This window comes from Lepus europaeus, chromosome 13 (genome assembly GCF_033115175.1).
Source record: "Lepus europaeus isolate LE1 chromosome 13, mLepTim1.pri, whole genome shotgun sequence".
NCBI classification, from domain to species: domain Eukaryota; kingdom Metazoa; phylum Chordata; class Mammalia; order Lagomorpha; family Leporidae; genus Lepus; species Lepus europaeus.
Window position 1 is genome coordinate 87823270 of NC_084839.1, and position 25688 is coordinate 87848957.

The 25688-nt window shown below is 41.9% G+C and overlaps 1 protein-coding gene and 1 pseudogene across 4 annotated transcripts in view; one reads left to right on the forward strand and one right to left on the reverse strand.

The window, feature by feature from the left end:
* The window catches only part of MGAT4A (alpha-1,3-mannosyl-glycoprotein 4-beta-N-acetylglucosaminyltransferase A), a 123506-nt gene that overhangs the window by 93784 nt on the left and 4034 nt on the right, over positions 1-25688 (reverse strand). For all 4 annotated transcript variants that reach the window (XM_062208766.1, XM_062208767.1, XM_062208768.1 and 1 more), the window contains exon 2: positions 23610-23932. In XM_062208766.1, coding sequence (XP_062064750.1) covers positions 23610-23703 — 94 coding nt within the window. In that variant the 5' untranslated portion in view covers positions 23704-23932. The remainder of the gene's footprint in view (positions 1-23609; positions 23933-25688) is intronic.
* Positions 12509-13628, forward strand: LOC133772972 (heterogeneous nuclear ribonucleoprotein F-like; annotated as a pseudogene).

Below are 25688 nucleotides of genomic sequence, written 5' to 3' on the forward strand. Positions count from 1 at the left end.
CTGGATTGTGTCCCAGCTGGTCCACTTCAGAACCATCTCCCTGCTAAGGGCCTAGAAAAAGCAGCAGATGACCCAAGTGTTTGGGCCTCTGCCATCGGCATGGGAGACCGGGATAAAGTTCCTGGCTCCTGGCTTTGGCTTGGCCCAGACCCAGACGTTGCAGAGGTGCCCAAATACTTGGGCCATCTGCTGCTGCTTTTCCCAGGCTCCTAGAACTGTAATTTCCAAGGTAGAAAAGATCAATGAGTTCAACAAACATCTCTCTTGATTTAATCCACCTTACTACCTCCTAAAAGATCATCTATACTGACAAGCCTCCACTAATTCCTCTCCATTCAGTGACATCAGGGTACAGAGAGGATGGTCCTACTTTTATATATATCAGAGGGACAGAATCCAGCGCCCCAACCGGGACTAGAACCCGGGGTGCCAGCGCCACAGGTGGAGGATTAGCCTAGTGAGCCACAGCACCAACCCTGGTATCCCCTTTCAATTACTCTCCGGACACAATGTTTTCCAAACTTGAAACTCTTAAATAACTCCCTGCTTACCTTGTCAACGTGATCACTTAACATTACCGAAAATGTCTGGAGCTCCAACACAGTGTGTACTTAATTTCCATTAGTTCATGCTACCTGCTTACCACTCACTCATCTCTTTCTTCAGTTCACAAAATTCTATTCATCCTTCCAAGTACTTCATGGTGGTTTTCCCTGGGAAGCTCTCTGCCCTCCATCCTCTGTTTATTGACTCTTTATGTTGTTCATTACACTCCTATTTTCTATGTATGGCACTATACCATAATTATATACTTCTCTCTTCTTCCCTACTCAACTATAAGTACCTTGCTGGCAGGAGTTCCCAAGACTGTTTCCTGGTTCAGTGTTTCATTAGAAGAGCTCACAGGTTTCAGCATTTAGTTGGATCAGCAAAGAGAAAAATCACTTAGACACAAGTTTGAAGGAAACCAAGCTATTAGCTTCCAAGAGCTTTCTCCCAGTGGAGGTATATAGGACACAGTGTCTCTGACAGTTAATTTTGAGGCACATGCAAAGTGCTGTCTAACAGAGAAACTCATTAGAGATTCAGTGTCCAAGCCTGTTTGTCATTAGAGGCTCATCACGTAAGTACCCTTTGCCTACCACATACCAAAATTCCAGACTTCATAAAGGAAAGCAAGCGTTCAGTATAAAACGCATGGCTTATACAAACAGCTTAGGCACAAAGAGTCACTCTTATCATGTAGGGAATGTTTCATATCAGTGTTAATATAGACAAGTTCTCAGATGCCAGCCAAGAGCCAACCTTGCAAGCAGGCCTAACGATAAGCAGTCTCAGATCTGCTATGGTAACTCTTTTCTGCACAGCAGGAATTACATTCATCTTTCCCACCCCCAACCCCCAACCCCAATGTCATGAAGAACGCCAGGCAATTAGTAGTATACCAGTCAACTGAAGTAAATCATCTTAAATTTTAAAAATTATAAGAAACTGACCAAGAATGTTCACAAATTTGTCATAGCATTACTTATAAGGTTAAGGTAATTATATGATGAATTATTATGGACTCATTAAAATTCATGACATAGGAAACAACTGTGATATAGTAATATAATATGCACAATAAGGGGGCCAGCGCTGTGGCAGAGCTGGTTAAAGCCCTGGCCTGAGGCACCAGCACCCCATATGGGCACCGGTTCTAGTCCCGGATGCTCCTCTTCCAATTCAGCTCTCTGCTATGGCCTGGGAAAGCAATAGAAGATGGCCCAAGTCCTTGGGCTCTTGCACCTATGTGGGAGACCCGGAAGAAGCTCCTGGCTTCGGATTGGTGCAGCTCCAGCCATTGCGGCCATCTAGGGAGTGAACCAGTGGATGGAAGACCTCTCTGTCTCTACCTCTCTCTGTGACTCTTTCAAATAAATAAATAAATCTTTAAAAAATATATATGCACAGTAGGGTGTCAATTACATTTTTAAAGGATAAATATGTATATAGTAGCTTCAACACTTTATTATCTCAGAGCCCCTTTTACACTCATCAAAATTAGAGGATCCCCAAAAATGTTTGTGAATTTTATCTACCAACATTAATCACATTGGAAATTAAAACCAATAAAGTTACAAAATATTTAAAAGCCTATTACATATTAGCATAAATAACATTTTATAAAAAATGACTATCTCCTAAAGCAAAAAAAAAATTAATGAAGGGTAACATTTTCTCAATTATCTTAGTGTACAGCTTAAGAAAATACAGATGAATTCTCCTATATGCTACTGTTTTTAAGATTTCTTTTATTTATTCATTTGAAAGAGCTGTAGGAGAGACAGAGAGAGAGAGGGAGGAAGGGAGAATCCTATCCACTGGTTCACTCTCCACCTGGCCACAACAAGCAGGCCTGGGCTAGGCTTTGGCCAGGAGTCAGAACTTCCTCCAGATCTCCCAAATGGGTGGTAGGAGCTCAAACATTTGGGTCATCTGCTGCTGCTTTCTCAGGCCATTAGCAGGGAGATAGATAGAAAGTGGAACAGCCAGGACATGAACCCATATCCATATGGGATGTGGCATTGCAGGCAACTGCTATCCACAATGCCGCCCCCCAGTGCTATTTCTTGCAAGAGTGAAAAAGGCAATTAATCAAATAACATCTCAAAATTACTATAAAAGTGGTCTTGACTTCACGAACTTCTTGAAATAGTCTAAAGATCCCCAGGGGTCCTTAGATCACATGCTGAAAACCACTAGCCCAGAAAAATTAAACATACCAAAAATGTCTCTAGGTACTAGATTCAGTTCATTATTTAAGATTTCCATGCATTTGCACTCTATTAAAAAAAGACTTATCTATTTTATGGTATGCTTGTTCACAACTGGTCTAAGAGTTTAATGTACCTTTGTCTATGTATTCATCATATAATGGGTCTAGAACTGGACAATTACTCATATCCCCAAAATCTAATTGATAGTCTTTCCAAAGTCACAAAAAAGATCAATTAACTGATGTTCTGTAATAAGCCAGTGTTCCCAATTTAGTCTCCTCTAATATGTCAGCCATGAATAATATCCTTTAAGGAACACAGATTCCATCAACTTTTAATGTACTGCTAAAGAAGCTAACCATTCTGGAAAATTATACTGGGAGGCTGGTGTTGTGGCACAGTGGGTTAAGGCACCATCTGCAATGTCAACAGCCCATGGGAACACTGGTACAAATCCTGGCTGCTCTCCTTCTGATCCAGCTCCCTGTTAATGTGCCTGGGAAAGCAGCAGAGAATGGCCCAAGTACCTGGGCTCCTGCCACCCATATGGGAGACCCAAATGGAGTTCCAGGCTCTTGGCTTTGTGCTGGCCCACCCACAGCTGAGGCGGCCATCTGGGGAGTGATCAAGTAGATAGAGGATCTTTCTGTCTTCCCCCTTCTCTGTTGTTTTTCAAATAAATAAATATATCTTTTTAAAAAAAATGAAAAATTACATTAAGAAATGTTTTATGAAATGGATACTAGCCAACTAAGCAGAACATAAAAAGAATACTATAAGAAGTTCAACAGCTAAATCTGCCAACTTAAACACACAAATAATAAAGACTATAGCCAATTTAGCAAAGGCTAGGTCTACATTGTAGTCTCTCTTTAGAGACTTTTGTTTTAAAATTAGGTCCCTATTTATATAACACCTAAGATGTTAAAGACTTTTTTAGAGAATCAATATGGCAAAATGTTTACTATATCTTAATGTTAACATGTACATATTTAGAGCTTGAGGAATTCTAGATGTTAACAATTCTCAAGTGTGGATGCATATCAAAAGCATCCAGGGGAATGTTCACAAAATGTACAGAAGACTACTAATTACTAACTTGTGGCAAAACACAGGGAAGAGGCCAAGAAATATTCCACCAAAAAGCAACTATAAAGCTGGTCAGACGGGTTAAAGACAACCATTTCAGTACTTGAGAAATCAACCACAGACATCCAACAGACTGAGAAGCATTTATTCTTGAAAACCACTGAGTTTGCAGAGAACAGCACAGAGTCTCCAGGAGCTGTCCTCATCCCTCCCAGCCCTGTAACTTCAGAAGTTCAACAAGATTGGGAAGGCCTTGAAAATCAGCAGATTGACTGCCACTGCCAGATGAGAATGATCTGATTTGAAGTGTTAGTCCACGTGGCAATCTCAGAGGCTAATGAACAGGGACACCAAGTGGCTCTGCTAGCCTGAGGAAGTTGTTCCAGCTGGGGTAAGCAAGGGACAGGCATTCCAGCTACCAACTTAACAGGGGAGCTTCAGGAAGTGAGACAGCTGAATGAGGCTTAGAAAGCTCTCCACATATCCCACACTGACTGGAAGGTAAGAACATGCACAGCAGAGTCAACAGTGGGCCACACATGCCTGGCCCACAGAACTTGGCACAAACATACAGAAGAGCTAAAGAAGAAGCCAGAAGAAAGCCAAGCTGGGGCAGCCCTAAAAGCAACCCCAGTTAACAGACAACCAATAGCAAAGAATGGAGCCTTCCTGCCTCAAGGCATTTACTGTAATCTACAACCAATCTCTGGCTGAAAACTATGCTATGCATATACAGATGCAAGCTCGTTACAAAACCAAGCTTGATAACAAAAAATGAGAGGCCAGCATTCTCGTGCAGCAGGTTAAGCTTCCACTTGTGACACCAGCAACCCAGATGGGTGCTAGTTCAAGTCCCAGCTGCTCCACTTCCTATCCAGCTCCCTGCTAATGGCCTGGGAAAGCAGTGGAAGATGGCCGAAGTAGGAGACCTCGAAGAAGTCCCTGGCTCCTGGCTTCAGCCTAGCCCAGCACTGGCTGTTGCAGCCACCTGGGAGTGAACCAACAGATGGAAGATATGCTCACTCTCTCGCTTTAAAAAAAAAAAAAAACCATAAAATAATAAAAATAAAAAGGAAACCAAAGTAGTCAGATACAGTGAGAGGGACAGATTTTAGAGATTAATGCTTTGAGTGTTCCCAGATGCTGGATTTAGCAAATGAAGACTTCAAAACAGCTACTACATATATTTAAAAGAACTAAGTAAAATAAATTTTTTAAGAAAAGATTTAGTTATTGGAAAATCAGAGTTACAAAAAAAGAGACAGAAAAACAGCGAGAGAGAGGAGAGAGATCTCCACCCATTAGTTTACTCCCCAAATGGCTGCAATGACCAGGGCTGGGCTATGTCAAAGCCAGGAGCCAAGAGCCTCATCCAGGTCTCCTATGTGGGTGCAGGGGCCAAGTACCAGATCCAATAATACAATTTTTGAAGAATTAATGCAAAATGTCAGGACTGGTGTTCTGGCTTAGCAGGTTAAGCCTCCACCTGCAATGTTGGCATTCCATATGGGTGATGGTTCGAGTCCCAGCTATTCCACTTCCGATCCAGCTCCCTGTTAATGAACCTGGGAAAGCAGCAGAAGATAGCCCAAGTGCTTGGGCCCCTGCCATCCATGTGGGAGACCCGGATGAAGTTCCTGGCTACTGGATTTGCTTTGGCTCAGTCCTGGCCACTGTGGCCACTTGGGGAGTCAACCAAGTGGATGGAAGATCTCTATTTTTCCCTCTCTCTCTATAACTCTGCCTTTCAAATCATTTTTTTAAAAAAAGAATCAATGCAACAATGCAATGAAACTATTAAGCAATAGAAAATAAAGTAACTAAATATGTAAAATAAAAAGGAAATTCTAGAGCTGCAACTAAAATGAAAAATTCCCTAGAGAGGCTTAACGTCAGATTTCAGACTGCAGAAGAATGAATCAGTGAACTTGAAGTCAGATTGATAGAAATCATCCAATCTGAAGAATAGAGAGAAAAAACAGCAAAGAAAACTGAACAATCTCAGAGTATGGGATATCAAGTGCTCAGATGGGGCAAAAGAAAAATAGTAGGAAAAACATATGAAAAAGTACAGCTTTCCACAAACTAGGAGTAAAGGAGGACTTCTTCAAGTTACCCCATCCATTCTCATGACTTTAAATTCCAGTTAAATGCCAATAATACCAAAATTTGTATCTCTAGCCTAAGCATATAAAATGTATCACAGAACTCCTGATGCACACCTCTAAGTTATTCCACCTTAATCCTAATAAATGATACTACCATCCACCTATATTTTCAGACCAAAACCTAAGCACCATTCTTGATCCTTCTAATCCCTTTACCTTCTATTTGATCCAGCAGCAAATCCAGTCAGAACTGCCTCAAAAACACAAGTGGAATCCATCCACTACCACTCTAGCCACACCAACATGCCTCACCTAAAAGAAAAAAGTTTTCTAATGGAACTTTCTTGTTTCTAGTTTTGCTTCTTTAAAAGCAAAGGAGTCTCTGAAAATTGCAAATCAGATTATGGTACACTCTTGGCATAAAACAACCCAACAGCTTCTCATTGTAGAATAAAGGCCAAAGGTCTCATCACATCTCCAAGGCTGATGTGACCTGACTTCTACCTACTTTTCCAACTTTATCTCCCTCCATACTCCCTTTATCATTGACATGCTTTAGCCTCATTGACTTTAAGTTCCTTAATCATGCCACGGTCATTCTTGCTTTACTACTTTTATACTTGCTATTCTACTGCTGGGACCCCTCTTCGCTCTCCTTCTCTGGCTTTTTATCATGTAGGCCTAAATTCATCTGCCATCTCTTCAGAGAGGTGTTCTCTGCCTAATCACAGCTCAACAGCTCTAGGTCTCACCAAGGTCACTCCCCACCACATTATCCTACATTACAGCCAGTATCCATGGGTATTTAAAACAACTGAGTCTACTTAGTTGTTCAACTACTGTTGTCTAACACCTTCCCCCTTAGGATTTGTATAAATAGGCTCTATATCACAAGGATATCACATATTTTGTTTACCACTCTACCATTAGTGTCTAGTGAACAGCACCTTATAAATGCTCAATAAAACTAAATGAATAAACCGAGCTAAAGAGAAAAAGGAATGTGAAGGAAAGCTACTTAAAAATCAGAGTGTGCAGCTGGCGCCGTGGCTCACTTGGCTAATCCTCTGCCTGTGGCACTGGCACCCCGGGTTCTAGTCCCAGTTGGGGCACCAGGTACTAGTCCCAGTTGCTCCTCTTCCAGTCCAGCTCTCTGCTGTGGCCCAGGAAGGCAGCGGAGGATGGCCCAAGTGCTTGGGTCCCTGCACCCGCATGGGAGGCCAGGAGGAAGCACCTGGCTCCTGGCTTCGGAAAGGTGCAGTGCTGGCCAAGCCAGCCATTAAGGGAGCGAACCAACGGAAGAAAGACCTTTCTCTCTGTCTCTCACTGTCTATAACTCTGTGTGTGTGTGTGTCTCTCTCACTAATTCTGCAAAAAATAATAATAATAATAATAATAAAGAGTGTGCTATGCCAATAAACCAAGAATTCCCTGAAGCTAGGATTAGCAAATTTCCTTCAAGATCAAGTCTATTATTGTAGTAGCTTAAGCACTGAAATCATTGTTTCATTGTTCCATTTCTCCACAACAGTTATGCATAATGCTTTATGGAGTATACCAAGGAACACCAGGGGCACAATTCACACAGAAGAAGGAACTTCTCTTAAGGAGGGTAACAAGAGGAAATGTAGAGCTCTTTTTTTTTTTTTTTAAGATTTATGTTATTTATTTGAAAGGCAGAGTTACAGAGAGAGAGGGAGAGACAGAAAGAGAGGTCTTTCATCTGCTGGCTCACTCCACAAATGGCCACAATAGTGGGGCTGGACTAAGCCAAAGCAAAGAGCCGGAAGCTTCATCCTGTGTGGCGGAATGAGAAGGTGAAAATGTCATGCCAAGATGGCCACTGAGGTGAGAAGGTCATGCCAAGATGGCCACTGACAACAGAAACTGCCTGGCAACAGGCTGTGATTGGATGGTTTCAGAAACTGCCTGACAACAGAGCCTGACTGGCAACAGGCTGTGACTGGATGGTTTTGGAGCCTGCCTGGCAAAAGGCTGTGATTGGTTAGGGCATAGACTGCCCCTTGACCGGATTGGCTGCCTTGGCTATATAAGCAGCTGTAGCAACTGAAATAAACGAGTCTGCAGGCTGCTCGCCTCAGGCCTGCTTTTACTCGACTCCCGGGGTCTGTGTGGTGATGCCGTGCCTCTTGCCCCCACCATGCTCCTCCTCTCAGGAATGAATCCTCTCAGAAGAAATCAACTGCAACAATCCTGGTCTCCCATGTAGATGCAGGGGCACAATCACATGGACCATCCTCTGCTGCTTTCCCAGGCACCATGAACAGGGACCTGGATTGGAACTGAAGCAGCCAAAACTTGAACTGGTGCCCATATGGGAAACCAGTGCCACAGACAGCAACTTAGCCCACTGAGCCACAGTACCAGTCCCAGGATTCCTATTTCTACTTTATCCTTAACCCTAGTTTTCTGATATGGAAACTCAATTCATCCTGACTCTTGGGTTCAATCAGCCCAGAAGGGGGCAAAGCTCATTTCCCATAAGAGGGTTTTTATTAAGCTTCTACATCTTAAACAGCAGCACATTAAGAGATAACTTCCTCTCATTACTGTCTCATCAAAATGCTAGCCACCTCTTTGGGAAACATTTGCCTTCTCCCTGTTGTTCATACTTTAATCCTAAAGCATTGATTTTGGTTTCCCCTATCTATAGAATCATATCACCTGCAAACAGAGGTAATTTGACTTCATCTTTCCAATTTGTATTGATTTTTCTTGACTAATGGCTCTGGTTAAAACATCCTAAACTATCTTGAATAGCAATGGCGAGAGTGAGCATCTTTGCCTGGTTCCAGATCTTAGTGGAAATGCTTCCAACTTTCCCCCATTCAATATGATGCTGGCTGTGGTTTGTCATATATTGCCTTGATTGTACTGAAGAATGTTCCCCTATACCCAGTTTGCTTACGGTTTTTATCATGAAATGATGTTGTATTTTATCAAATGCTTTTTCTGCACCTATTGAGATAATCATAAAGTTTTTATTCAATTTGTTAATGTGATGCATCACATTTATTGACTAGTGTATGTTGAACCATCCCTGCATACCAGGGATAAAACCCACTTGGTCCAGGTACATGATCTTTCTGACATGTTGACGTGTTGGATTCAATTAGCTAGTATTTTGTTGAGGATTTTTGCATCTATGTTCATCAGGGATATTAGTCTATAGCTCTCTTTTTTTGTTGTATCCTTTTCTGATTTTGGAATTAAGGTGATGCTGACCTCATAGAAGGAGCCTGGGAGGATTCCCTCCCTTCCAATTGCTTTGAATAGTTTGAGAATTGAAGTTAGTTCTTCTTTAAAAGTTTGGTAGAATTCATCAGTGAAGCCAGCCAGTTCTGGGCTTTTCTTTGCTGGGAGGCTATTACTGATTGAATCTGTCTTGGTTTTTGGTGGATTTAGGTTTTCTGTGTCTTCATGACTCAATTTTGGTAGACTGTATATTTCCAGAAATCTATCCATTTCTTCTGGATTTTCCAATGTGTTGGCATATAGCTGTCTGTAGTAATTCTTGATGATTCTTTATATTTCTGTGGTACCCATCATTACATCTTCTTTCTCAACTCTGATTTTATTGATTTGGGTCAGCAGTAATGGCTCCAGTACCTGAATCCCTGCCACCCATGAGTAAGACCCCGATCCAATTCCAGATTCCAGGATCCTGGCTTTGACCTGACCCAGCCCTGTGTATTTTAGGCATTTGAGGAGTGATCAGTGGATAGGAGAGTTCTCTTTTTCTTTCCCGGTGTGATTATCCCTCCCCTCTCCCTCTTTCACTCTATTTCAAATAAACAAAAATGAATTAGAAGTTTAAAAGCATTAATTTTAATATTTAATGTGTTGGTTCCACATATGTTTAGTGCACTGGACCATGAACTGTCACAGTAAAAAGGTTCACAATGATTTTGAATGATGGTTTTATATCACTCAGTGCTTTGCAACCCAGCATTAAATGAACCCATTCAACAGCAGTGTCCAGAGTTCCTGCCCTGACCATGGCCGATCATTTTCTACCATTGTCTTTCACTTCAGTAACTGGGTAACAACATACATACCTTTGCTTAAGACAGCTCTAATTTAGAATTCTTATGCCAACATAATAGTTAACACCACTGCCTTTACTCTCAAGTGTCTTGGTTTAGACAATATGATCACTCTAACCATAGAAGAAATAATGTCCACTTAAAATTATGTGAGTCAAAGAACTAAGTGATGACAGAGTAGTCTAATCTCAGTGAAAATCAACTAACAATAAAATTTATTTTACTAGGCACAACGAACTAAGTATACTCAAACAATGAAAACGAAGAACACAATATGGATGTTGAATAGACTCATAAAAAACAATACAGAGGTTTTACCTGTGATCCAAACATTACCTAGCACAAAGAGGCAGGGAAAAAAAAAAGCCATTTTCACTCTTATAGGTCCAGGATCCAAATCATAAAAGGCAAGTTTTTAAATGAACACATATGAAGATGTTATACAAGCCCCAGTTAAAAAACAATTTGGATGAGATTCTTGATAGGAACTAGAAAAGATAATATTGTAAAAAAATGGCCATAAGATCAGTGAAAACAGTGGGACAGGGACCTCAGGAGTGCATCCCTCCTCAGAAACACCAAAGTGATGTAACAGTGGAAAAAATATGATGTAGAAAAAATGCACCACCAACTGTAATTTTTTAAATATACAAAATTATACATGTGTACATAAATAACTCAATATTAGAAAATGGTATTCTTCACTGCCCCCAGTGACCACCTCTGTGATTACTGTCAGTCCTGAGACTATAGGCTTATTTTTCCTGAAATGGCAGTAATGGCAGCAGCATACAACAACAACCAGCCCTATCATTTCTCTGCAAACCAATGTGCAAATGGGACTTTATTACTGATTAAAGGGGAAAACACAAACAGAAAAAGATTTGGAGGACTCTTGAAGAACTGCAAAAAAAAAAAAATTGAGATAATCTTAAAGTAGGTAGTTTACATCAAACATGGTAGCAAACTAGACATTTTGCTTAAGACTACTGTATTTCCTAGAAAATTTATTTACTTTTTTCATAATTCACACATGGGATTTGTGAATAAATTTTTTGAGAAAAAAAAATTTGGTACTTTGAAATAGTAACTAGGCTCTCAACAGAAGCATCTCTCCACAGAAGCCTGCCAGGAATAACAAAGGTAAACTCAAGTAACAACTGGCCGTTTGCCACTGTGTGAAGAAACAGAGACACTAGTTGGCAAACTCTTTTCCTATCCCACTCAACTTTTCACATTCTTCTTTAGAGAACACATGTGAAGCTGCCAGGATTCCCCATAAAATCCAGTCACTGTTTGGTGAGCACAAGCTCATCAGTATAGAACAAGGACATATAGATCATGAAATCACCTATGGAAAGCATGGTAGAGCAACATGATCAATTAGAAAAAAAACAACCAAAGACCATTTCCTAAGAACAGCAGTACACTTTTTCTATCACTGGGTCTCAGGGGCACACAAATTTGGTCTAATGTAATTCCTACTCAAAGAAATGACGGCATGTAAGCCATAGCTAATGACATAAAGTCCAGCAGGAAAACAAAAATCAGGATGGGTCTGGAAGCACACAAATATGATAAGCAAGCAGGCATGTTTTCAATGATGTCCGAAAAAGTGCTAAACAGTGAAAACAAACTAACAGGGCCCCCAGGAGCAAAATTATTACAAAGCTTCATTAAAAGAAGACAACTTTAGCCAGCACCGCGGCTCACTAGGCTAATCCCCTGCCTGCGGCATCGGCACTCCAGGTTCTAGTCCCGGTTGCTCCTCTTCCAGTCCAGCTCTCTGCTGTGGCCCAGGAAGGCAGTGGAGGATGGCCAAGTGCTTGGGCTCTGCACCTGCATGGGAGACCAGGAGGAAGTACCTGACTCCTGGCTTTGGATAGGAGCAGCATGCCGGCCGTAGCGGCCATTTGGGGGGTGAACAAACAGAAGGAAGACCTTTCACTCTAACTCTGCCTGTCAAAAACAAAAAGACACTAAATATTTAGTGGGTATATTTTTATTTTATAAATAGTACTAAGAGAAAAATTATCCAAAAAAAGTTGAAGTGCAAAAATAAGAAATAGAATATGCTTAATTGTGGTTAATTTAAATAAGTAGAACTCTGTTAACATACTTGAGAATGTCTTTCCTCCAATATGTCTGCTTATCAAGTATAGATTAAATACTTGCACCTGCTCCTTGTGGTGGCAGGTGTGCCCTCAGCGCCATCTCTACTTGCTCTCTGGCTCCTAGAGGTTAAGAACAAAAGGATGCACCTGGAGTTTCCCTGGCACCCTCTTGTATTTCTAAGCTTTGGGTGGAATTTGGGGTTCGCTGGATATAAGCACTCTTGCTGGATGAAAACAGAAACCAGTCCTACTCTCCTCAGTGGACAGTTTGTTATCTACCAGAGATGTCTCTCATTGAAGGTATCCTTGATCGAACTCAAGCCATAAAAAGGTGAACCCAAGTTTTCTGATATCTACCCTGTCATGTGTCCATGAGGGAGGTGGTCAAGCTCCATAGCCTGTCCTGGTCCTGCTCTACTGAGGACATGCAGAACTTCCTGTCTGACTGCACCATTCATGATGGGGCCGAACACCTCCATTTTACCTGCACTAGAGAATTCAGGAAGAGTGGAGAGGCATTTGTTGAACTTGAATCAGAAGACGATGTAAACACGGTCCTGAGAAATACAGGGAAAGCATGGGTACACTGAGATGTTTAAGTCTCACAGAACCAAGATGGATTGGGTGTTAAAGCACAGCAGTCCAAACAACACTAACACTGCTACTGATAGTTGCGTGCAGCTTCAAGGACTCTCCTTTGGATGCACAAAGAAACTTGTTTTCTCAGGGTTGGAAATTGTGCCAAAAGGGATCACCTGTGGACCCCGAGGGCAAAATTACAGGGGAGCCCTTCATGCAGTTTGCCTCTCGGGGGCTAGCAGAGAAGGCACTAGGGAAGCACAAGGAGAGAATAGGACATAGATATACTGAAGTCAGGAAGTGAGGTCATATTCAGATCCTCCACTGAAGTTCATGTCTGTTCAGTGGCCCAGGCCCTACAACCTGCCTGGCACAGGCCAAAGATATATTGGCATTGTGAAACAGGCAGGCCTAGAGAGAATGAGGCCTGATGCCTACGGTGCCAGCTATGGGGGCTATGAGGAGTACAATGGTCTCAGCGATGGCTACAGCTTCACCAGTGATCTGTTCGGAAGAGACCTCAGCTACTGCCTCTCAGGAATGTAGGACTAGATACGGAGACGGCGAGTTCACAGTGCAGAGCACCACTGCCACTGTGTCCACAGGAAAGGGCCACCACACAAAGTGACCAAGAACAACATCTCCAATTTCTCTCCACTTAACCTAGTGAAAGTCCATATGGAGATTGGCCCAGAAGGAAAAAGTGATGGGCAAAGCTGATGTGGAGTTTGCCACCCACGGAAGAAGCTGTGGTCACTATATTGAAAGACAGGACCAAATATGCATCACAGAGACATAGAACTCTTCTTGAATTCCACAACAGGGGCCAGCAATGGCGCTTACAGCCAAGTGATGCAGGGCATGAAGGTGTCTGCAGCCCAGGCCACCTATACTATCCTGGAGAGCCAGTAAGTGAGTGGCTATTAGGCACTGGTTAAAGTAGTAAGAACATCATATATGGATATGACTAGTTTTGTAGCATTTATCTCAATCAAATTTTCACAGGCAGGCAGCAAGCAGTAAAAAGCAGTTATTACCCTAGACAAAGATGTGGGACCAATCTTGCACCATACATTTGTGAAATCTGGGTTAAAAAAAATTACCCTTAAAAAAAAAAAAAAAAACAAAAACAAAAAAAACCTTGTATCTACCTATGGAAAACAAGAAATCAGACAAAGAGGAAATTCTGTGCAAGCCCACAGTTTTGGAACAAAGTAAAAAGTGTTGTATCAGGGGGAGGGGTGGAGATCAGCACAGTGATCATATACATAAATTGGGTAAAAAAGAATATTCAATAATGGGTTTTTTTTTTTTTTGACAGGCAGAGAGAGAGAGAGAGAGAGAAAGGTCTTCCTTTTGCCATTGGTTCACCCCCCAAATCACCGCTACAGCCGGCGTACTGCACCGATCCGAAGCCAGGAGCCAGGTGCCCCCTCCTGGTCTCCCATGCAGGTACAGGGCCCAAGCACTTGGGCCATCCTCCACTGCACTCCTGGGCCACAGCAGAGAGCTGGACTGGAAGAGGAGCAACCAGGACAGAATCCGGCACCCCAACTGGGACTAGAACCTGGGGTGCTGGCACCGCAGGCAGAGGATTAGCCAAGTGAGCTGTGGTGCCAGCCAATAATGTGTTATAAAAGCTCGAGCTCCTAGACCATCCCTCTCAGAAGAAAACTCAAAGGTGGACTTTTTAAGAAAAAAAAAAAAAGATTTTATTTATTTGAAAGACAGAGTTATAGAGAGAGGGAGGTCTTCCCCATTGACTTCCCCATTGACTGCAACAGCCAGAGCTGAGCTGATTGAAAGCCTGGAGCCTGGAGCCTGGAGCCTGGAGCTTCTTCCAAATCTCCCACACAAGTGTAAGGGCCCAAAGACTTGGGCCGTCTTCTACTGCTTTCCCAGGCCTTAGCAGAGAACCGGATTAGAAGAGGAGCAGCTCGGACTCAAATCAGCACCCATGTGGGATGCTGGAACTGCAGGCTGGTACTTTAACCCACTGTGCCACAGCACTGGCCCCTCGGAGATGGACTTTTAATCGTAAGATTCTGAGTGTGCTTAAGTTAGCAGTATATCTACCAGTTTAGGTTAATAATAAGAGAACAATAAAAAATCCTATTCCAAAAGGAAAACAACTAAAATCTCTAAGACTAATATAAGCTCAAAAGGCCTAATTAATCTAACAAGTTTAACTGCAAAAAAGAACCCAAACAGATAACAAGTAGCCCAGGTCAGAATACTTTGGGACAGGCAAAGTCCCTACCATACTTAGCACACTCTCAATCAATAACTGATTCTTTTTGACATTACTGGTTTCAGAAGACAATCACTTTTTTTCCTCCCTGCTCGAGTAAAATTTCTCAAATCCCAGGAAGGTATAAAAATAAGAATTACTTGGGCTGGTGCTGTGGCATAGTAGGCTAGGCCTCCGCCTATAGCACCAGTATCCCATATGGGCGCCAATTCATGTCCTAGCTGCACCTCTTCCAATCCAGCTCTCTTCTATGGCCTGGGAAAGCAGCAGAAGATGGCCTAAGTGCTTGGGCCTGCACCTGCATGGGAGACCCAGAAGAAGCTACTGGCTCTTCGCTTTGTACTGGCCCAGCTCTAGCCATTGCGGCCATTTGGGGGGTGATGAAAGACATTTCTCTTCTGTCTCTCCCTCCCTCTGTGTGTAAATCTACCTCTCAAATAAGTAAATAAAATCTTTTAAAAATTAGTAAGAATTATAATCACGAGGAAAAACAGAAATAAAACAGTCCATAGTATTGATAGCTTAGAATAAGTTTAAATATAAATACATAGTAAGCTTTGCAATATTTGTACTTGTTTTTGTTTTGTTTTTTGTTTGTTTGTTTGTTTGACAGGCAGAGGACAGTGAGAGAGAGAGAGACAGAGAGAAAGGTCTTCCTTTGCCATTGGTTCACCCTCCAATGGCTGCCTCGGCCGGCACACTGCGCTGATCCGAAGGCAGGAGCCAGGTGCTTCTCCTGGTCTCCCATGCGGGTGCAGGGCCCAAGGACTTTGGGCCATCCTCCACTGAACTCCCTGGCCACAGCAGAGAGCTGGCCTGGAAGAGGGGCAACCGGGACAGAATCCAGCGCCCCGACTGGGACTAGAACCCGGTGTGCTGGCGCCGCAAGGCGGAGGATTAGCCTATTGAGCCACAGCGCCGGCCTGTACTTGTTTTGTCTACTGATTGACATGTCTGAAATTCAAAAGAACCAGTTGTACTTTTAAGTAAATTTTAAGAGAAAAAAAGACATGTTCATACATATACATAATTACACTAACATCGACCAAAATAAATTTACTATAAATGTCTATAAATACAGCATATTTAAAGAAGTAAAATTTAAGGGGCAGGCATTTGGCTCAGTGGCTTAATTCTCCACTTCAGATGCCTGCATCTCATACAGGAGTACCTAGTACTCCGCTTCCTATAAAGCGTCCTGCTAATACACCTGGGAGACAGTACACGATGGCTCAAGTACTTAGGTCCATGCTACCCACAAAGGAGACTCAGAGTTCCTTGCTTGGTTTTGGCTCAGCCCAGGCATAGCTGTTACAGGTATTTGGGCAGTGAACCAGCAAATGTAAGATCTGTCCCTATCTTTCAAATAACATGGAAAAAAAGAGTAAAATATACAATAAAGTAATAAAAGATGAATAAACTCCTCCCCAGTCCTTTAGATTTTTCATAACCTTTATTGTGATCAAACAGAAGTTTCCTTGGCCGGCGCCGTGGCTTAACAGGCTAATCCTCCACCTTGCGGCGCCAGCACACCGGGTTCTAGTCCCGGTTGGGGCGCCGGATTCTATCCCGGTTGCCCCTCTTCCAGGCCAGCTCTTTGCTATGGCCTGGGAAGGCAGTGGAGGATGGCCCAAGTCCTTGGGCCCTGCACCCGCAAGGGAGACCAGGAGAAGCACCTGGCTCCTGCCATCGGATCAGCGCAGTGCGCCGACTGCAGCGGCCATTGGAGGGTGAACCAAAGGCAAAAAGGAAGACCTTTCTCTCTGTCTCTCTCTCTCACTATCCACTCTGCCTGTCAAAAAAAAAAAAAAAAAAAAAAAAAAAAAAAAAAACCAGAAGTTTCCAATTCCTCAATGAGAACACAGACTTGAGGCTGGGTAATTTATTTAAAGAGACAGTGAATGAGACAGTGTTACACTGCCTTGACCTTGCAGAATAACTTCAAAGGACAAGTTTTGTATCTTCATCATCTTCAGCTCCCATCACTTAGCACAAGGGGAGGCAGCATTCTATAAATGTAAGGGAATATGCAAGCAGGAAGGCTAAACACAAACTGCAATAAAGAAATGGAATCCAAGATCAGGTTCCTCCAGAGATGTACTATAAGAAAGAAAGGAAGCTGCTGTGGTAGGCATTTTATTCAATGGCTAAGTCACCACTTGGGAAGCCTGCATTCCACACAAGTGCCTGATTTAAGACCTGGCTCCTGTGCTTCTGATCCAGCTTTCTCTAACACACACTCTGGGAGGCATCAAGTGTTGGCTCAAGTACTTGGGTCCCTGCCACCCACGTGTGAGACTGGACTGAGTCCCAGGCTATAGCTATTGTGGGCATTTGGTGTAAACCAGTCTATGGAAGATCTCTGTGTCTCTCTACCTTTCAAAAAAAAAAAAAAAGTGGCTGACCTAGAAACTCCTAGATAAAATGTTCAATGAATTGTATACCAATCTACACCACAAGACAAGCAGTGCTGAAATGTTCTACTTTCTGGGCTTTGTTACACAGATGTGCCTACTTTGTGAAAGTGCATAGCTATACCGCATAATCTATGTGCTTCTTATGTGTATGTGATACTTGAATTAGAACATTTCAAGAAAAGAAACAGCTCTGGAGACAATAAACATCTAAACCTGCAGAAGTGAGACGGAGTCACATGCCAACTCTCCATCCTCCTTGCTAGGAAATCACATCATATCTCAACCATGGATGGGAAAAAAAATCCAACAAATGAACATTTACTATTTTTAAACTGGAAAAATAAATTGGAAAAAAAAATACTGACTGCAATGTATTTCAAGTTACCTTCTAGCGTCCTGTTGGAAAGGTAAAGAATAGAGTGGCTGAAAAATTGGTCTTTTATCTTGAAAACCAAATAGCTGGCCTGGCCAGGTGTACTCTCCACTCACCCATGCAGCCCCCCCCCCCCCCCCCCAGTCTGAGGGACTGGGCACTCTCTCTCAGGTCCTGTCTGGAGAGGTGCCCATCCGTCCTTACAGATGTTCCTTCTTAATAAACCTTGCTATTTTACCTCCCACTAAAAAAAAAAAAAAGAAAACCAAATAGCAAGTTTAATAGGCAAACAAAATATACTTTAGCAGAAAATGATAGAACCTACTTTTCCTGAATAAGTTATTTAAATTTAAATGTTAATCAAATCAACTCTATCTCCAGTCATTCATGTTTATAATATAAGTAGTAGTAACAATTTTCTTCCAAAAATTAAGTTCTTGATTTCCCACAGTTTGAATAAGAAATTAAGGCTAAAATCAAATTTTTTAAAAACTAGATTTTCATTATCCAAGGCCCAGCACAATGCTTAGAGAAAAAAAAAAACAGGAAATTTTTTAAATGTTGAATGAGTGGATATATGAATTAAAATCTAAAATGCCCCTAGAGAGAAGAGTGGTTGAATAAATTATTGTACATTGACAAAATGGAGTATTATGTAGCTGTAAAAAAAAAAAAAAAAAAAGTAGTAGAAATGCCCATACGGCTTCAGCTCCTAAATCCAGCTTCCTGCTAATGCAGACTCTGGGAGGCAGCAGATGATGGCCCTGGGTTCCTGCCACCCATGTGGGAGATCCAGATGGAGTTCCTAGCTTCAGCTTGGCCTAGTCCTAGCTGTTGTGAACATTTGGTGAGTGAAAATGTAGATAGATGGCCTCTCTCTCTCTCTGTCCTTTTTGCCTTTCAAATAAATAAAATATTTTTTAGAATATATTTTGGAGCTCAACTTCCACCATGACAACACGTGCTCTGCTGGTCCACTATCCAGTGAAACTTGCAAAAATTATTTTTTAAAGAATCACTCAAAGCATTTGAAAACCATCATCAGATCAAGTGAAGAAACATCTACCCATGAAAATTAAGAAAGGTGAGAGTACAGTATATGAACTAAGAGAACTCCCTTCCATGCTCCACCCAAAGCAGCGGGGTAGAGACTTCACTCCAAATTGCTGTAATGAAAAACACAGGACTGTCTTGCCTCCCAGCTACAACATGGAGATTTAACCTGAGAGAAGCAGGACTTCAGCTTTTCCCATTCTGTCCCTAGTCCCTGGTGCTAAATTCCAGACAAGTACTCTTAAGAGGTGGGGACTCCTTTATCCCAACCAACCCACACAGACAGAACAGTGGCTGCAGTGTGCTGAGAGTATCAGAGCCCTAAAGCCCTTTCCAGAACTTGTGTGGTAGTGGCTCCACAGCAGTAGAATCAAGAGAATGTTGAATTCCTGCCCTCTGATCTAGTGCTCAGCTCCCAGAAAGAGGAGGGACATTATTCAGAGAGAACCCTGTTATGTTCTCATTCCCACTTCAGAGCCCTGGCTCAAGAATTTTGCCTGGAGACATAAAACAGATCCTACTCTCTTCCCAAAGGAACTGACTTCATTTGCAACTGAGCACAAGAAACTTAGGTCTTGGAGTCCTCTCCAAAACCATGGAGGTTGTCATGAAAGGAAGCATGGATCATGTGGGCTAGTTTGCAGGAAAGAACCGGGAAAAGTAGAAGCCAGAAGGAACCCTCCAAAGACAAACACCAACCACTGACATCAGAAACCACTTATTCAGGGCAGGAGTTGTGGCATAATGGGTAAAGCCATTGCCTGAGATGCCACCATCCCAAACAGATGCCAGTTCAGGTCCCAGCTGCTCTGCTTCTGATCCAGCTCCATGCTAATGGCCTGGGAAAAGCAAATGATGGCCCAAGCGTTTGGGCTCCTGCCACCCACAAGGGAGACCTGGATGAAGCTCCTAGCTTCAGCTTGGCCCAGTATTGTCCCTTGCAGCCATCTGAGACGTGAACCAGAGGATGAAAGATCTTTCTGTCTCTCCCTCTCTGTAACTGACTTTCAAATAAATCAATCTTAAAAAAAAAAGTCTAGGAATCCCCTGTACCAGTTATAACAAGCATCTCACACTTTCAAAGCCTAAATCTCTGATCTCTTTCAGAACTTGTAACAGCACATGCAGCTCCTAATGTGCCCATTATTCCCTATTCTGCATTACTTTCAAATTCATCCCTTACATTCTACCTCCTCTGTGAGTGTCTGAAGAATCAGCAGCCTCTGTCTCTACTTTCTTGGGCAGTAGATCAACAGCCAAGAGTAAGCGTTAGAATCAGCCTGTCTAAATCCAAACTTCAACTCTAATACTTAATCTGTGACTTTAATAAGTTTTTCAACCACCCTGCCTGGTTATTCCACCTAGAGAAAGGAGACAATAATATTCTCAGGAATGTTATAAGGAATAATACATGCAGTATGCTTATAACTGAACAAGCATTGTGTTATTGTATCTCATTCTATCTAAAGGCATACTTTTTTACATGCATCTTTCCCCATCAGTCCCTGAACTGCTCAAAGGCAAGAAGTTTCTTATTTCTTTTCATATTCACAGCATGCAATACAGTGCTAGGCACAAAATAGGTACATGCAATTACCAAAAAACTTAATTAAAAATAAACTTAGTCTGGCAATGTTAAAGGTTACAGAAGCCACATTTTTAAAATAAAAATTAGAGGGGACCAGCATTGTGGCATAGAGGGTAAAACTGCCACCTACATGGGTGCCAGTTTGAGTCCTGGCTACTCCTTTTTAAAAAAAAAAAAAAGCTTTATTTATTTATTTGAAAGGCACAGTTACAGAGAAGCAGAGGCAAAGAGACAGAGAAGTCTTCTATCCGCTGGGTCACTCCCCAAATGGCCTCAGTGGCCGGAGCTACACCGATTTGAAGCTAGGAGCTTCTTCTGGGTCTCCCACATGGGTACAGAGGCCCAAGGACTTGGGCCATCTTCTACTGCTTTCCCAGGCCATAGCAGAGATTGGAATTGTATTGGAAGATTCCAATTGGATTGGAAGTGTAGCAGCTGGGACTTGAACTGGTGCCCATATGGGAACGCCTGCACTGCAGGTGGTGGCTTTACCCACTACACCACAGCATAGGCCGAGGCTACCTTACTTCTGATCCAGTTCCCTGCTAATTGCCTGGGAAAAGCAGCAGAAGATGGCCCAAGTGCTTGGGCCCCCCTACCCATAGGGGAGATCTGGAAAAAGTTCCTGGCTCCTATCTTTGGCCTGGCCTAGACACAGCTGTTGCAGCCATCTGGAGAGTGAACCAACAGATGGAAGATTTTTTTGTCTCTCCCCTCCCTCTCTCTAATACTGACTTTCAAATAATTAATCAATTAATTAATGAAAATCAGAGCACATGGCTTATAACTATATCAGAACTAAAAATCTGAATCAGGCTGCCCTGCAAAATCCAGGCTGACTGCCAGAACTATCTAGAAAGAGTCCAAATGCTCAACAGTTAGAGTAGTTACATAAATGATAACAATTCAACACAGGGGACTTTATATAACCATACAGGAGTCCTACGCTGATACCTGAGAGAGTCTGGACAAAATACTAGGCAGAAAAACAGCAGAAGAGAATGCACAGAGGGATCACAGGGTTGTTTAAAGAGCAGTGATCAAAGAGAAGAGACTGTGTGTGTACCGAATACTATATGCTGAAAGTTCTTACATTTAAATTAATTTTGAATCTAAATACAGCTTAAGATATATATGATGCCTCTAAAGCCTTTACATAAGAAACAAGATAAAATGGAATGGGGCCAGCATTGTTGCGCAGTGGATTAAGTCACTGCTTGTGACACTGGCATCCATATCGGAATGCCAATTCAAGGCCTGACTGTACTGCTTCTAATCCAACTCCCTGCTAATGTGTGTTTGGGAAGGCAAGAGAAAATGACCTGAATACTTGGGTACCTGCCACCCACGTGGGAGACCTTGATGAAGTTCTGGGTTCTTGGCTTCAGTCTGGACCAGCCCCAGCCATTACAGGTATTTGGGAAGTGAACCAGTGAATCGAAGACCTTTCTTTCTTTCTCTCTTTTGCTCCATATATCTCATCCTCTTTCTCAATGCCACTCTGTCAAATAAATAATCTTTTTTTAAAAAAAGCTTCCCTTTTAAAAAAAAGAACTAAATGTAATGAAAATTCCAAACTTTAAATCTCTTGAGACACAGTGAGAAGGGTCAAGTTTCTTCAGTAGTGTCTCCCGTTAAGAAAAAAAAAATCCATCTATATACTTTTCTTACTGTCAATTCTCTTACTTCACAAATAGACTTTTTTTTTTTTTTTTGACAGGCAGAGTGGATAGTGAGAGAGAGAGACAGAGAGAAAGGTCTTCCTTTTTGCCATTGGTTCACCCTCCAATGGCCGCTGCGGCCGGCGCATCTCGCTGATCCGAAGCCAGGAGCCAGGTGCTTCTCCTGGTCTCCCATGCGGGTGCAGGGCCCAAGGACTTGGGCCATCCTCCACTGCCTTCCCGGGCCATAGCAGAGAGCTGGCCTGGAAGAGGGGCAACCAGGATAGAATCCGGTGCCCCAACCGGGACTAGAACCCGGTGTGCCGGCGCCACAAGGTGAAGGATTAGCCTGTTAAGCCACGGCGCCGGCCCACAAATAGACTTTTTTTAAAGTCTTTTTTATTGTTGTTCACTGTGGGACAATCAACAGTCTGCCTGAGTTAATTATTCAGAGTTCTTCCTGATTAAGTCTTCTCATTTGGTATAATGAAAAATGAAATATACAACATATATACTTGTACTCAAAGGTCTTCAGAAAGATTTTCATTCATTTTCCCCCTAAAAGTTATCCCCAAAGTTACAGCCCAACTCAGAGAAAGAGTAAAATTATGCTTGTTCAAAGCCCAGAACATACACTTTTTATTTACATCTGTTTATTTTAGCTAAAAATGCAGTTATGTGTGTACACACTCACACACACACACACACACACACCCCAGAAAAATCAGGTCACGAAACAATCTTTTCAGTGGACTTCAATAAAACGGCATCAGCACTAGCACAGGTGATGATGACTACTCTAACTTAACTCTCACAAACTCAATATGCATCTCAAAGCCTCCAGCCTTTCTCTCACAACCAACATTCCTCAAGTTAATAAAGGAGACAACTGAAAAGTATAAGAAATCTACTCCAAATATTTTCTCTTCCCCCCAAAAAAAGAAAATGCACTATTCTGAACATAATTCCAATCAACTGACAATTTTCCTTTAAGATACAGTTCAATAGACTAAATATATTTAAAACTTTTTTAATATTCTAATCAGATTTTCTTCTCAGACCCTTAAGTTCTTTTTGCCTAAGGAACAATCTGTCAAGACATGCAGCTTAAATCATTAACTACATAGCCCCAAATCTTTAGCATAATTAGTATGTAAATTTCACGAAAGCTGTGCACTCTTTTAAGTGTTTCAGACAACATTCAGCACAAGAAACTTTATTAAACATTTACAATGCTTTAATAAAAAAAGATAAATAAAATGCCAAAATAAAGTCTTTGTTATTCAACTTGTTGTCATGTGTAACATAAACCACTGATCACTATTTGTTTCTTCAACTGCAATTATAAGAAACTGAAAACAAAACAAACACCACTGGAATTAGAAATTCTGTTTCCTTTGTCCAAGAATACCGTTTCATATCTGTGTCAGAAAGAAACTGCCGGCAGACAGCATGCAGGTTGCTGTGATATTTAACCTAAGCATCTATGCACCATTTACAAAGCAAAAAGCCCACTACACTTCATTCAAATTTTCAGACATTTTCCTTACCTTTCCCATTTTGCCACGTAGTATACCAAGATAAGGTAAGGAACGAAGTAATAAATGCTAAAGCAGTGGTTACAATTCCATTTCGGAGCCTCATCTCATTTCACCATCACACTGGTTCATACGTTTATGATGACAACAAGGACTGTTTTCCTTTTATCCCAAAATCAACTGAATTCAGTACTCCTGGCTCTAGGCCAATAAAAATCAATAGAGAAGTTTATTTCAGATGCTCCGCAGAAGGTATTTAGCAGTAATACCACTCACAACTGCTACTCAGGACTGTCACGGTCTTTATACACTGCTGTCTCAGGCTTGCTTTCTTCCTGTGGGGAGTGAGGGGAGAAAGACAAACTTATTCAATAATTCAAAATAAAGGTTTCTTCATTCATTATTCAGAACTATAAACAGATTTTGGCAGGGCTAAACTGTACCTATAAAGATCATCCCTACATCTAACTTACTCATTTAAAATACAATGGGTCTTCAAAAAGTTCATGGAAAAAACAATTATGAAAACCTGCATGGATTTCAAATTTTTTTATCACAATAAAATTTTTTTTAAAGATTTATTTATTTTATTTGAAAGATTTTATAGAGCGAGAAGGAGAGGCAGAGAGAGAGGTCTTCCATCCACTGGTTCACTCCCCAACTGGCCACAATAGCCTGTGCTGCACAGATCCGAAGCCAGGAGCTTCTTCTAGGTCTCCCACGCGGGTGCAGGGGCCCAAGGACTAGAGCCGTCTTCTACTGCTTTCCCAGGCCATAGCAGAGAGCTAGATCAGAACTGGAGCAGCCAGGACATGAACCGGCGCCCATATGAGATGCCGGCACTACAGGCGCGGCTTTACCCGCTATGCCACAGCGCCAGCCCCTAAACTTACTTTTTAATTCCATTTTTCAGGAACTTTTTGAAGTATCCTCCTACTAGAATTATATGGTCTTTATCCTGCAGAGAAAAAAAGTTTCAAACGATATTCCTTCCCCCTGGTTTTGTCTTACCCATGAAAACTTAGGGTTACTTATTTAAAGGGAGAAGTTATGGGACTCAGATTCCACGATGAGAAAGAACTCTAATGATCACACAATGGCTCCTGAGTAACATAATCTTCATGCTCCCCAAGTTTCCCATTGCATAACAAGTAATGTTTTTTAAAAATGTAAGAAATCGGAGTACATGTTGTGGCACAGCGGGTTAAGCTGCTACTTGGGAAGCCTGCATCCAATAGTTGAGTGCTTGGTATCAAATCCCAGCTCTGCTTACTCTCAGGGTATAAAGTGGGACTATTATTTTTTTATAGAAAACTTTTATTTAATAAATATAAATTTCAAAAGTACAACTTTTGGATTATAGCGGTTCTTCCCCCATAACTACTCTCCCATGCGCAAACCATCCCATGTCCTACTCCCTCTCCCATCCCATTCTTCATTAAGATTTTCAATTGTCTTCATATACAGAAGATCAACTCTACACTAAGATTTCAACGGTTTGCACCCACACAGACACACAAAATATGAAGTACTGTTTGAAGACTAGTTTTACCATTAATTCTCATAGAACAACACATTAAGAACAGAGGTCAGACATGAGGAGCAAGTGCACAGTGACTCCTGCTGTTGATTTAACAATTGACACTCTTATTTATGATGTCAGTAATCACCTGAGGCTCTTGTCATAAGCTATCAAGGCTTTGGAAGCCTCTTGAGTTCACAAACCCCAACCTTATTTAGACAAGGCCATAATCAAAGTGGAAGTTCTCTCCTCCCCTCAGAGAAAGGCACCTCCTTCTTTGTTGGCCCCTTCTTTCCACCGGGATCTCAGTCACAGAGATCTTTCATTTAGGTCATTTTTTGGCAGTGTCTTGGCTTTCCATGCCTCAAATGCTCTCATGGGCTTTTTAGCCAGATCTGGATGCCCTAAGGGCTGATTTTGAGGCCAGAGTGCTGTTTAGGGCATTTGTCATTCTATAGTCTGCTGTATATCCCACTTCCCATTTGGACCATTCTCTCTTTAATTCTATCAATTATTATTAGCAGGCACTGTTCTTATTTATGTGATCCCTTTGACAAAGTGGGACTATT